The sequence below is a fragment of the Suricata suricatta genome, chromosome 17 (genome assembly GCF_006229205.1).
Source record: "Suricata suricatta isolate VVHF042 chromosome 17, meerkat_22Aug2017_6uvM2_HiC, whole genome shotgun sequence".
Classification (NCBI taxonomy): domain Eukaryota; kingdom Metazoa; phylum Chordata; class Mammalia; order Carnivora; family Herpestidae; genus Suricata; species Suricata suricatta.
Genome location: NC_043716.1, coordinates 27,996,280 through 28,010,314, shown reverse-complemented (window position 1 = coordinate 28,010,314; position 14,035 = coordinate 27,996,280). Strand labels below are relative to the sequence as shown.

The window sequence follows — 14,035 nt, the reverse complement described above, 5'->3', positions numbered from 1 at the left end:
AATGGGTGAGGGGCAGAGAGAGAGGGAGACAGAGGATCTGAAGCGGGCTCTGTGCTGAGATCCCAGAGCCCTATGCGGGGCTCAAACTTTCGAACGATGAAATCACGACCTGAGCCAACGTCAGACATCCAACTGACTGAGCCACCCAGGCACCTGAGCTTTACTTTTTTAAGATTTATTAATTCTCTTAAAAAAAAATGAACCTTTCATATGTAATAGTATATGTGCATAACAGAGAATTCGAAAAATTAAAATTAATATGTCACCTTCCCACCGAATGGAGAGCTCCATTAACCCCTTAGCGGATAGCCTTTGAATCTTTTTCTGCTCTGAGGTCATCTTAGATGTAATGTCTACAGTCTGCTTTCTTCAGTCACTGGTCCTCACCTTCCCATTTCAGTACCTTTTCATCTCAAATATTCAGACTTCTTTAATGACCCCAATGTGTCCTTGCTAGCCGGTTAGCCTAAGCCGTTATTCAGTCCATTACCAGGAATTACACCTGGCTACGATGTCCCTAAAGTCTGTGTTCGTCTAGCATAGTCCCTTTTATTGACACTGATTTGGTCAAGAAACCAGACTACCTGGCCCGTAGAATGTCTCCTTTCCTGGATTTGTCTGGTAACATCTTCATTTCTGTTTTTACTGTATTTCCTACAAAACTGTAAGTTATATCTAAAGGTCTAATATATTCAAGTAAAAGTTTTGGAGAGTATGTATTATAATAGGTGGAGTTTCGGGAAACTATTGCCCGTAGGTCAGATCTCACCATCTGGTTTTTTTTTTTTTAACTTCTATTTTAATTTTAATTTTTGAGAGAGAGAGAGAGAGCACGAGCAGGGGAGGGGAGGGACAGAGAGAGAGGGGGACAGAAGATCTGAAGCAGGCTTTGTGCTGGCAGCAGTGAGCCCAGTGCAGGGCTCGGACTCACAGACCAAGAGATCATGACCTGAGCCAAAGTCGGACGCTCAATTGACTAAGTCACCCAGGCGCTGCCACCACCTGATTTTATATGACCCGTGAGCTAAGAAGAGCTTTTACGTTTTCAAGCAGTGGTGGTATGGGGAGGGGTTTAAAAGCAGAGTAGTATTTCATGCCATGTGAAAATTACATGAAACTCAAATTTCAACGTCCACAAATAAACTTTTATGAGACCTGTTCATTTATTTACATATTGCCTGTAGCTGCTCTCGGATACAGTGGTAGAACAGAGTATTTGCAACATGGGCTGTTTGGTCTACAGACCCTATAATATTTTAAATTCTGGCCATTTATTTTATTTTTTTTTAATGTTTTATTTATTTTTGAGACAGAGAGATTCAGAGCATGAGCGGGGAGGGGCAGAGAGAGAGGGAGACACAGAATTGGAAGTAGGCTTCAGGCTCTGAGCTATCAGCACAGAGCCTGACGCGGGGCTCGAACCCACAAATATGAGATCATGACCTGAGCCGAAGTCAGAGGCTTAACTGACTGGGCCACCCAGGCGCCCCAAATTCTGGCCCTTTATAGAAAAAAAATGGCCAACCTCTAATACATGTGATGTGCACTGCATTTTAAAAAATATTTTATTTATTTATTTGAGAGACATCGCAGGCATAGGTGAGGGGCAGAGGGAGAAGGAGAGAGAAAATCTGAAGCTGGCTCCACATTCGGCACAGAGCCCCATGTAGGGCTCAATCCCACGACCCTGGGATCATGACTTGAGCCGAAATTAAGGGTTGGACACTTAACCAACTGAGCCACCCAAGCGCGCCCCTGTGCACTTCATTTTGCTTCAAATCAGAAAGGACATAATACCTAGATGTAGTCTGATTTTTTTCCACTGGACTTTTCACCCTCTCCCTGCACAGAAAGTTACTGAGTGGTGTTAGCTTCCCACTAGATGGATGTCCTGGTCTTCATCCATCTTTCACCTGATGCTCTTAACATCAATTTTTGATTCTCACGTGCGTCAATAATATCATTAGGAGTTACAAAATGGTGGTTTTCTTCTCCTGTCTTTTTGTTCACATCTGTTAGCTGGAATTCTTCTATAAACTGGAAATTTCCCCCATCATCTGAGCTATTTAGGTAACTTACAAAATAAACTCCTCGTGGAAACCCCAGATAAATGCATAATTCTTTCCCTGGAATTACTAACATTCAAAGTCAGGATGGCCACTGTGTCTGATTTTAGATCTCTGAATAGTTTGGGCATATGCACATAATTCAAAATTCAAACATGGAAAAGGTATACTGTAAAAACTCTCACCCTTGCCTCCCTGACTCTTCTAAGGCAGCCTCTGTTGTTAGCATGTTGTATAGCTTTCCAGAGATATCCTGTGCCTACATAAGCTGATTCATGGACAGTTAACCCTTGAACAACATGACGGTCAGGAGCCCTCCCCTCCTGCTTGTTCAAAAATCTATGTGCAACTTTATTTTTTTTTTTATCACGTGCAACTTTGTTGAAATTTTTTTTTAATGTTTTATTAATTTTTGATACAGGAGAGACAGAGCATGAGAGGGGGAGGGTCAGAGAGAGAAGGAGACACAGAGCTGGAAGCAGGCTCCAGGCTCTGAGCTAGCCATCAGCACAGAGCCTGACGAGGGGCTCGAACCCACGAACATGAGATCTGACCTGAGCCGAAGTCAGAGGCTTAACCGACTGAGCCACCCAGGCACCCTGCAACTTTGTTGAAATTTTAAAAAAAGTTGTTTTTTGGTCTGAGGCAGTGTCACATTAGCTTCAGATGTACAACATAGTGATTCAGTTTCTCTATTTAAGTAAGTCATGCGCTGAAACATCCACATATAACTTGTGGCGCTCCCCAAACTTAACTGCCAATAGCCTACTGTTGACCAGAAGCCCGACTGAGAACCTCAACAGTTGATTCCCGTCTTTGTATGTTACGTGCATTCTATACTACATTCTTACAGTCAAGTAAGCTGGAAAAGAAAATGCCTGTAAGCAAATCATAAGGAAGAGGAAATACATTTACAGTACTGTGTAGTATTTGTTGGAAAAAACCTGCATGTGAGTGGACCCGTGTAGTTCAAAGCTGTGCTCAAGGGTCCACTGTATGTTCTTTTTTCTCATTTTTGTGCAAATGATAGGATAGCCCTGAGGCATCCATCTCACCATCAAGGATATCCTGAGGAGAGTTGCCACCCCTGCAGTGACTACCCTGTGATCAGTGACCGTTGTACCCAAGGTTCCCCCCGACCCCACAGGCACCTTGTGAGGCATCACAGACCTTGGGGGAAGGGGTGCTAGTGACCCTTCCAAAGAAAATAGGGCTGTACCAGACCCCATGCACATCCTGCCAACACTCTCTCAACAACGGAAGTGGAGGGGCACCTGGGTGGCCCAGTCGGTTGAGCATCTGACTCTTAATTTCTGCTCAGGTCATGATCTCACAGTTCATGGGTTGGAGCCTCACATTGGGCTCTGCACTGATAGTGTGGAGCCTGCTTGTGCTCTCTCCAAAATAAATATTTTTTTTAAATCTTAAAAAAAAAACAGTAGAAAGATGCTCAAACAGTTCTTCCTCATTTTGCATATGGCAGCAGGAAAGAGTTACTCCTGCTCTCTAGTGGGTATCTGAGGTCTTCAGAAAGGCTGGGCAGAAGTTTTCTGTGCTCGGGAAAGGTGGTGCATAAGGTTGGCCTCAGCAGGAGGGGATGGAGGTCCCTGGGTTTCCTTGGCATGAATGTTGCTCCTCTTTCAGGCCATCCAGAAAGGGACCATCCAGTGCAACTTCGGTGGCGTTGCTTTGGGTGACTCATGGATCTCCCCTATACGTAAGTACAGAATGTTCATTTCTTTACTCCCATTCTGCATTCTTCCCTAGGACTTCGGGCTGGGTTGTACAGATCAGAGAACAAGGCAACAGAATCTTCAGGATTATTAGAGATGTCAACCCACAGAGGGTTTGCCCCAGGAATGTCTAAGAAATTTGAAGATGAGAACTCATTTACGGAGCTCCTACCACGGCCCTCTGTTGGCCAGACTGAATTCTCTTAATTAATACTTAGAACAAAAGAATCAAATGTTACAGTTGAAGACCTTCTGAACACTCAGAGAGGTGATGGAATTTTCCCTCTGACACACAGTGTGAGTGGCCTGGTTGGGATTCAAGCCTGGTTCTGTTGGTCATTTGTCCCCACCGCTAGTATGAGGATTTGGGGGGACATTCCTGTCTGTCACTCATGTCGGTGGTGAGACAAAGTTTCCATTACGTCCTGTAGCTCAGGTACATAGTTTCGTCACCTGAGTGTCCTCTTTGGGAGTACAGATAAGAGTTGTTTATGATGTAGACATCTGGGGTGTGGCTTCCGACATCTGAAATAGTCACCTTGGTGGGGTTCACTCTGACACAGGATTTCTAAATCTCAGGGCTACTGACATGTCAAGCCACGTAATTCTTTGTTGTGGGGGCTGTCCTGTGCACTGTTGGGTGTTAGCGTCTGCCTGTTAGATGCCAGTCTGCCACCCCGGTGTGACCCACAAACACTCCAGATGCCCCTGGTTGAGAGCTACTCTAACCTAACAAACGGTAACTTTCCACGGGCAAGACCAAACCACAAAGTTAGACCTGAGAAGAGAAGTTACCCTCTGGAGGACGGAAGGGAATACGCTGGAAAGGGACACCAAGGAACTTTCTAGGCTGCCTGTGTTTTATGTCTTCATTAAAGTGGCTGTTGCATGGGCATATGCATTTATCAAAATTTCTGGGCTTTGTTTTAAGTAGGCTCCAGGCTCAGCATGGAATCCAGTGTGGGGCTCGAACCCATGACCCTGAGCTCAAGAATGGAGTTGAAATCAAGAGTCTGACTCTTAACCAAATAATCAGTCACTCAGGTGCCCTGCATTTATCAAAACTTCTAAATTTACATTTATGACCTGATGTGTGATTATGCTTCAGTTTTTAAAAATAGTCATTTACAGGAGCACCTGGGTGGCTCAGTCGGTTAAGCATCCAACTTTGGTTCAGTTCATGGTCTTGTGGCTCATGGGTTCCAGCCCCGTATCGGGCTCTGTGCTGACAGCTCGGAGCCTTCAGCCTGCTTTCGATTCTGTGTCTCCCTCTCTCTGCTCCTCCCCCGCTTATGCTCTGTCTCTCCAAATAAATACTTAAAAAAATAGCAGTTTATAAAAAGTAGTATTTTTTCCCTGAAAGGTAGAGATGTGGTTTGTTACAGAGCTGTGTCCCTAATGGACTCGAGATATTCCGGTGCTACTTGGAATGGTATTTCTTGCCCTCATTTTTGGCAGTGTCTGGGACTGAACGAGAGCTCTTGAGTTAGCATCAGGGGAAGGGCCGCTGTTTGTTTTTCCTTCCTCAGCGGACCTCCTGTGACAACATGAAACCGCAGAAGCCTTTTTCAGAGGCGTGAGGCTCGCCGTCTAACTCATTGCTTTCTGGGGTCTCATCAGTTTCCTAACAGCACTCAAACCTTTGCACGTGTTAACTTCCTTTAACACTTAGGAAAGCTCCATGGATGGATGCTATTATGATCACAGTTTTAGAGATGATGAAACTGAGACTCAGAGAGGTGAAGCAAGTTTTGTAAAGTCACACAGCTGAAGTCAGTGTTCATCTCTAGGCGGCAGGCCCCAGATGCTACACCCTCACCCACTTACACAAGACCAGGAAGTTTCATCTCCTGGCTCCGAAAGTGCTGTTCAGATCTACCTGTTTTCACCCTGCTGTGACCAGCTTCCCCTTAGAAATCTTGCCAGGGACTCCTGGGGTTCAGGCAGGTAAGTGTCTGACTATGGCTCAGGTTAGGATCTCACAGTTTGTGAGTTGGAGCCCTGCATCAGGCTCTCTGCACTCAGCACAGAGCCCGCTTTGGGTCCTCTGTCCCCCTACCCACCCCACCCCCACCCCAAATAAATAAATAGGAAGGAAGGAAGGAAGGAAGGAAGGGAGGGAGGAAGGGAGGAAGGAAGGAAGGAAGGAAGGAAGGAAGGAAGGAAGGAAGGAAGGAAGGAAGGAAAAATCTTCCCGCTCAGATCAGAATCCCTCCTTTCAGACTTTCAGATCCGTTTAAGTTCCACCCCTCCATCCCAGAAGTACTCCTTTTCTTTTTTAGTGTTTATTTATTTCGAGAGAGAGTGCAAGCAGGAGAGGGACAGAGAGAGAGGGAGAGAGCATCCCAAGCAGGCTCCACAGTGTCAGTGAAGGCCTTGGACATGGGGGCTCCATCTCATGCGCACTGTGAGATTATGACCTGAGCTGAAGTTAAGAGTCGGACGTTTAACTGACTGAGCCACCCAGGGTCCCCCGAAGTTACTCCCTTTTTGAGAGAAAAATACTGTTAATTTGCACGAACAGTTACTCATTATTTTCTAGGTAGTAGGTGTGCAAGGTGCTAGGAAAGACATGCACATGTGCCCTGTGTCTTTAAGAAGATCGACACAGTTCAAGATGGTAGCCACAGCCATGTGCAGCTGAATTTAAATTCATGAAAATACAATAAAAGTTTCCGTCTTTCAGTGGTATTACCCACATTTCACGTGCCCAGTAGCCACACATGGCTATTGACTTGTTTGGGACCTCATAGATACGGAACATTTCCACCTCTGTTGGACATCAGAGGTTGACACACTACGACCTACAAGTGGAGTCTGTCCTGCCACCCTTAAGTGCTTTATTGGGACACAGTCACACCCGTTCATTTGCATGTTGTCTCTGGCTGCCTAGAGGCCGCCACGGCAACGAGTAGTTGCAACAGAGACCGGCTGGCCTGCAAAGCAAAGAAGTGTTTGCTGTTTGTTCCTTGACAGAAAAATGTTGTCAGTGCCTGAACTAGATCACGCAGGGAATGGGACATCTTGGAGAATTGCAGGCGATTCTGTATGTCAGGAAACTAAGGCACACGCCTGCCAGTGAAGCAGGGGAGGAGAATGATAGCTCTCTCCCAGAGGACCTGGTGCGCCTGCCTTTCTCGGGTGTACCCTGAAGAATGCCAGTCCACTGAGGGGCCATACAAAGGGCTCCAGAGTCCAATCAGTTTTGGAAGTGCTAAATACTGGCTCCACCTTTTCAAGGTTTCACAGGCATGTTAAAGGCTCTGAGTAGTCCTGCAGGAAAAAAACAATTTTTTTTCCCATAGACTCAAAGATATTTATTTAACGGAAAGATCATTTTTTCTTCTCTAATACCTAGACTAAAATTCTGCAGAATGGAGGTTCCTTGAAACAGACTTTGAGATACTTAACCTTAGGGAACCATTGAAGGTTTTTAAGCAAAGGAGTGACATATTCAAATGTGTAAGTTGTGGTCCTTGGTACTTTGTGGGCACGTCTCAGTGGTACAAGCCCTATCTAGAGTTAGGGGAATTGTGAATCTGCCAAACTGAGCCCGACTGTTCTCTTTGAGGGCAGGCATTGTTTTACTTATTTGTTGTTTTTATAAACATTAATTAATTAATTTTTCCTTTAGACAGAGAGGTAGCAAATGAGCGAGGGGCAGAGAGAGAGGGAGAGAGAGAGAAATGGGCTCACCTGGGGCTTGTGTTTTTACCCAAAGCAGGGCTGGAGCTCACAAGAAGCAGGGGCTCATGCACATCCGACATGGGACTCAAACTCAACCCCTGTGAGATCATGACCTGAGCCGAAGTCAGATGCTTAATGATTGAGCCACCCAGGCGTTCTTTTTATTTTATTTTATTTTAAATTTATTTATTGTTTAATTTATATCCAAGTTAGTTAGCATGTGGTGCAACAATAATTTTAGGAGTAGATTCCTTAATGCCCCTCACCCATTTAGCCCATCCCCCTCCCACAACCCCTCCAGCATCCCTGTTTGTTCTCTGTATTTAAGAGTTTTTATGTCTTATCATCCTCCCTGTTTTTATATTATTTTTGCTTCCCTTCTCTTATGTTCATCTGTTTTGTATCTTAAATTCCTCATATGAGTGAAGTCATATGGTATTTGTCTTTCTCTGATTAATTTCACTTAGCATAATACCCTCCAGTTCCATCCATGTAGTTGCAAATGGCAAGATTTCTTTTTTTTGGTTGCCATGTAACACTCCATTGTGTAAATATATACCACATCTTCTTTATCCATTCATCCATCTATGGACATTTGGACTCTTTCCATACTTTGGCTATTGTTGATAGTGCTGCTATAAACATCGGGGTGCATGTGCCCCTTCGAAACAGCACACCTGGATCCCTTAGATAAACACCTAGCAGTGCAATTGCTGGGTCGTAGAGGGTAGTTCTATTTTTAGCTTTTTGAGAAAACTCCACATTGTTTTCCAGAGCGGCTGCACCAGTTTGCATTCCCACCAGCAGTGCAAACGAGGTCCTCTTTCTCTGCATCCTCACCACCACCTGTTGTTGCCTGAGTTGTTAAGGTTAGCCATTCTGACAGGTGTGAGGTGGTGTCTCATTGTGGTTTTGATTTGTATTTCCCTGATGATGAGTGATGGTGAGCACTTTTTCATGTGTCGGCTGGCCATCTGGTTGTCTCCTTTGGAGAAGTGTCTATTCATGTCTTTTGCCCATTTCTTCACTGGATTATTTGTTTTTTGGGTGTTGAGTTTGGTAAGTTCTTTATAAATTTTGATACTAACCCATTATCTGAGATGTCGTTTGCAAATATTTTCCCCCATTCAGTCAGTTGCCTTTTAGTTTTGCTGGTTGTTTCCTTTGCTGTGCAGAAGCTTTTTATTTAGATGAGGTCCTAATAGTTCATTTTTGCTTTTGTTTCCCTTGCCTCCGGAGACGTGTTGAGTAAGAAGTTGCTGCAGCCAAGTTCAAAGAGGTTTTTGCCTGCTTTCTTCTCTAGGATTTTGATGACTTCCTGTCTTATGTTTAGGTCTTTCATCCATTTTGAGTTTATTTTTGTGTCTGGTGTAAGAAAGTGGTCAGGTTCATTTTTCTGCATGTCACTGTCCAGTTTTCCCAGCACCATTTGCTGAAGAGACTGTCTTTATTCCATTGGATGTTCTTTCCTGCTTTGTCAAAGATCGGTTGGCCATACGTTTGTGGGTCTGTTTCTGGGTCCTCTATTCTGTTCCATTGATCTGAGTGTTGGTTTTTGTGCCAGCTCTTTTTTTTTTTTTTTATTTTAGAGAGAGAGTGTGTGAACAAAGAAGAGGGGCAGAGAGAGAGAGAGAAATAGAAAATCCTAAACAGGCTCCACACTCACAGTGCCTGACAAGGGGCTGGATGCCATGACCCTGGGATCATGACCTGAGCCAAAATCAAGAGTCAGACACTCAACCGACTGAGCCACCCAGGCACCCCTTGTTTTACTAGTTGTATCTCTAAAACTCTTTGCTGGCCTCAGACCCTTCATAAATTCTCAATGTTTGTGGAATAGAAAAGAATTGGTTGGCAGGATAGTCACAGACATTGAATTACAAAGTCATTAGTCTCCCTTAATAAGCTTCTTGACAGAAGCTAGTGTCCTCAAACTTGAGGAGCAAATATAGAGCAGAAATGTGAGGGCGGGGGAAACATTTTAAGCTGTCAGAATGCCTAAAGGACTAGCAGAGAAGAACCTCCCCACACACACAGCCTACCTGGGGGGATGCCATCCCTGGCTATCACTCACTTGCTGGGCCAGTATCAGGTCACATTAATGTGTCATCAGTCCTGAGTCAACAGAAAGGCTTCCACATCACCCCACCTCCCAAGTCTGCAGACATCAGCCCTGCACGGAGCCTTGAGATCCAAAGCCAGCAGTTTTCTTCCATCTGTCTTTGCTTTGGGAGGGAAGCTAGTGCGGTTTTGCTTTGGGAGGACAGAGCCATAGGAAACTCACTTTGTACATATGTGGTTTCCTTTAGATTCGGTGCTCTCCTGGGGACCCTACCTCTACAGCGTGGTGAGTAGATGTGTCCCCCACCCCTGCACCCTCCCTGGTCAGCAGCCCAGGTGACCTCTTCTGGCTCCGTCTTCAGGAAGAACAGGCTAGCTGAGTTTGCCTGTGAGGTTGACGCTGCTCCTTGGGGCAAACTTAAAGAAACATCACCACGGTTACCCATTTTCTTCAGGTGCCAGAAACACAATTTTTAAAAAATTCCCCCAACTTTAAATTTTTTATTATAAATATTTATATATATTTAATATATTTTTATAATTTATAATAAAAGTTTATAATACATTTATAACAAAAATATTTTTATTACAAAAATTTTCAAATGCTCAGAGGAGTGGAAAGATCACTGTGAACACCCAAATACCCTCCAACTAGACTCTATTAACATTTTGCTGTATTTCTTTCATCAATGATTATGTGACTTACAATAATACACTTGTTTTTTTTTTTTAATGTTTTTAATTTATTTTTGAGAGACAGAGAGAGACAACGAGCAGGGGAGGGTCAGAGAGAGAGGGAGACACGGAATCCGAAGCAGGCTCCAGAGCTAGCTGTCAGCACAGAGCCTGACGCGGGGCTCGAACCCACAACCGTGAGATCATGACCTGAGCTAAAGCTGGATGCTTAACCGACTGAGCCACCCAGGCGCCCCAATACACTTGTTTGTAAAATTTTTGTTAATGTTTATTTATTTTTGAGGGAGAGAGATACAGAGCGCAAGCAGGGGAGGGGCAGAGAGAGAGAGACACACACAGAATCTGAAGTAGGCTCCAGGCTCTGAGCTGTCAGCACAGAGCCCGACACATGGCTCAAACTCACAGACTGTGAGATCGTGACCTGAGCTGAAGTCGGACACGTAACCAACTGAGCTGCCCAGGCGCCCCAACGATGCACTTTCATATGTAGTCCTCCTTTCTCCCTCCCACTCTGTTGGCCACCCCTAGCTGTAAGTGATGCCAGATCTGTGCCTCTGAGCAACGTGGGCCTTTTTGTTCTCGATTTGTGTTCCAGTCTCTTCTCGATGACCAAGGTCTGGCAGAGGTGTCTCAGGTTGCAGAGCAAGTCCTGGATGCCGTGAATAAGGAACACTACGTAGAGGCCACCCAGCTGTGGGGCAAAGCGGAAACAGTCATTGAACAGGTAACGGGACACACCTGGGGGCAGCCCACTTGCCTTGTTGCCATGGAGGAAGGGCCCCTAGTTGGTATCATCAGGGTTCGGGTCTATCCCAAGACTCCCTATGAATCTGAAGACAATCACCGGCTCAAAGATAAAGCTGATGAGTCTGAGCAGTGACGAGGTCAGAAAGCCACCCAGGCCTGCGAGACCTGCTTGTCCTTGGCTGAGCATGTGGACTCTGTAAGGAGCCCTGTGTCTTGCAGACGTGAATGTTTGAACCCTTGCCAAGCAACGTGCTGACCACAGTGTGCCAGAAGGGAAGGACGCGGGGCCGAGGACTTAAGTGTGGAGGGCCCTCCGCAGCCCTGTTCTCCATGCAAACGAACACACAGGCCCTTGTTTTCTCCAGCAGCTGAGCTCCACTCGGACGAGCCGCTCACTACCCGCCGGAGACTGCGCCGACAGCTGGCCTCAGGCCTCAGAGCTGCTGCTCTGGTCCAAGCACATTTGCAAAGTTAAAGCTGCCGTTGGATAAGATGGAGAGCCAGTTGTCTTTCTGTTTTGCAGCTTTGATCATGGACAGATAAAACAACAAGCTGCATGTTTTCTCTGTTTCAGAACACGGATGGGGTGAACTTCTACAACATCTTAACTAAGAGCACTCCCATGGCTGCGATGCAGTCGAGCCTGGAGTTCACCCAGAGCCACCTGGGTAAGTGGACTTGGAGGTGGCTAGACCCTGTCTGTCTCTGTACAAGAGGAAGTCAGGGTGTGTCTAGCTTTACTGACCTCATGTGCATACCATCATTTGCACCCATGTTAAGTGTATGACTCAGTGGTTTTAGTGCGTTCCCGGGGCTGCACTGTCATCACCACCGTCCAGTTCTGCCACCATCCACGAATCTAGGTCTCCAGATAGGCCTTTTTTGGGGCACTTCATATAAATGGAACCGGGCAGTGGGTGGTCTCTTGCACCTGGCTTCTTTCGCTTAGCATGGTGTCTTTGAAGTTTGGAACCTAGCGTCTGCCCGTCACATTACCACGTCAGTCCTGCTGAAGGCTGGCTTGAGTTTTCTTTCAGCTGACCCAGCTTCACGGTGAATGGGCGTGCCTGGCATCCCCTGCCCAGGGGAGGGGGCGCCTATAAAGGCTGCAGGAGCCCCTCGATTCCACCTCTCAGCCGATTCCCATTGGCCGTGCTGGAGAAACCCAATGGCCCCAAAGTACATAAAATGCAGCCATCAAAACTAATAAAGCATCTCCACTTTCAGTGTGTTTCTGGCTTTCTTCCTCCATTTGGGGTGAATGAAGGTGACACTTTCCATTTTCCAGCTGAAAGCCTCCCTCTTAGACACAGTGTCCCAGCAGCTTGGGAAAGATGTGCTCTTGGTCTTACTTCCGGTCCTTTGAACTCACCGCGTACCAGTTTGTTTTAGTTCATCTCTACCAGCGCCACGTGAGACACCTGCAACAGGACACCTTAAGTCAGCTCATGAATGGTCCCATCAGGAAGAAGCTCAAGATTATTCCTGAGGATTGCTCCTGGGGAGGTACTTGTGTGACCTAATTAAGTGCTGTTTGTCGGGTTGGGGGGCAGTGGAGGTGCATTCAGAGGTGTTATCACTTGAAGAATGGGTTTGGTTGGTGGGGATGACATGTTGCAGGCAGAACAGCATTACTATTCGCGTTTTATAGATGAGCAAACAAACAGACAGTAAATAATATGCCAAAATTGGTTGAGAATAAGAGGTTGATAGGGAAGTGGGGGGAGGGGGAGGAAAGAAGTGATGGGATAAGTTAGGTATCGAGAACTGTCCAAGCCAGACTGTGGACACCTGAGAATCTTCCTGCTCTTCTTACTTCTGTATCAGTAGGAAGTTTCCTGTAATAAACAAAATTGACATAAAAAAGCCATGCCCAGAGCCACCGTTGGTTGTGGGTGTGACTTCCAGACCAAGGCCCTTTGGGGCAGATTTTGACCACCTCCCTGGCTGCCCTCCTGGGTCCTGATGCTGGGTGTGGTCTGGGGTCTACTGCCTTTGGGGACCATTTCTGGGGGAAATATTTGGGGTTCAGGGAGAACTCTTGGACAAGTTCCTGTTCTGTCCTACAGGGAGGCCGTGAGCAAGCGGGACTCCCAAATTCCTGGAGGGGCACACCCAAGCTGAGGAGGGTCTCCTTTATGTCTGAATTACCCCAGGGCTACGTCTTTCTAGCAGCCCCTTGACAGCCGCTGAGCCGCTAAGACTCCACCTTGGCCCTTGCTTCCTTGGGGACATGGGCCACCCTCCCAACCTACAGTTAGAGGACTCATCGTAGCCCTGGTGTCTTCCTTTCCGCCTCACCTCTTAGAGTTTTCTAGAAATGAGGGGGCAAGTAAATTACTTTACTTTTAATGTTTATTCATTTTTGAGAGACAGAGCACAAGCAGGGGACGGGCAGAGAGAGAGGGAGACCCAGACTCTGAAGCAGGCTCCAGGCTGAGCTGTCAGCACAGAGCCCAGTGTGGGGCTTGAACTCATGAACCGTGAGATCATGACCTGAGCCAAAGTCGGATGCTTAACCTACTGAGTCACCCAGGCACCAAGGGGGGCAAGTTAGTTAGATCAAATAATAAGAATCTGGTGTCAGAGCTTTAGGGAAGTACAAGCCTGGGGACCCTGTCAAGACACGGAGAATCGAGGTATGAGCTGTCTCAGGAAGTCAGCGAAAGGTCGAGCCTGCAAGAGCCCCTTTCCAGTGCAGCCTCTTCAGTTTATCATTGTGATGACAGCATTTTCCAGCCCTGGCTTCTCTAGTTACAGGGACCCTCGCTCCCTGCCCACGCAGCTGGACAGGCAAGGGGACCACATTTTTGCAGCTGTTGACTCCTTTTTGGCTCCAGCTGTATCTGTGTATGGCCTGGAAAGGACAGACTCCCTGGCAGTCCCCGCACCCAGGGTCTTGAGCTCTGTTTGCAGTTAAGCCTACATACTTTGAAGTCAGCCAGGCCAGTGTTCCTGGCCCAGCCTGCCACCGACTAGCTGTATCTCCCGGGCATGTCTCTGAACCTGTCTGAGCCTCGTTTCATTAACTTCTGCACTAGGTTA

At 46.4% G+C, this 14,035-nt stretch overlaps 1 protein-coding gene across 1 annotated transcript in view; it reads left to right on the top strand.

The window, feature by feature from the left end:
* SCPEP1 (serine carboxypeptidase 1) overlaps positions 1-14,035 on the top strand; it is a 35,667-nt gene that overhangs the window by 15,190 nt on the left and 6,442 nt on the right. The window contains exons 6-10 of the mRNA XM_029928369.1: positions 3,711-3,783; positions 9,796-9,833; positions 10,839-10,967; positions 11,565-11,658; positions 12,383-12,496. Of these exons, the coding sequence (XP_029784229.1) occupies positions 3,711-3,783; positions 9,796-9,833; positions 10,839-10,967; positions 11,565-11,658; positions 12,383-12,496 (448 nt within the window). The remainder of the gene's footprint in view (positions 1-3,710; positions 3,784-9,795; positions 9,834-10,838; positions 10,968-11,564; positions 11,659-12,382; positions 12,497-14,035) is intronic.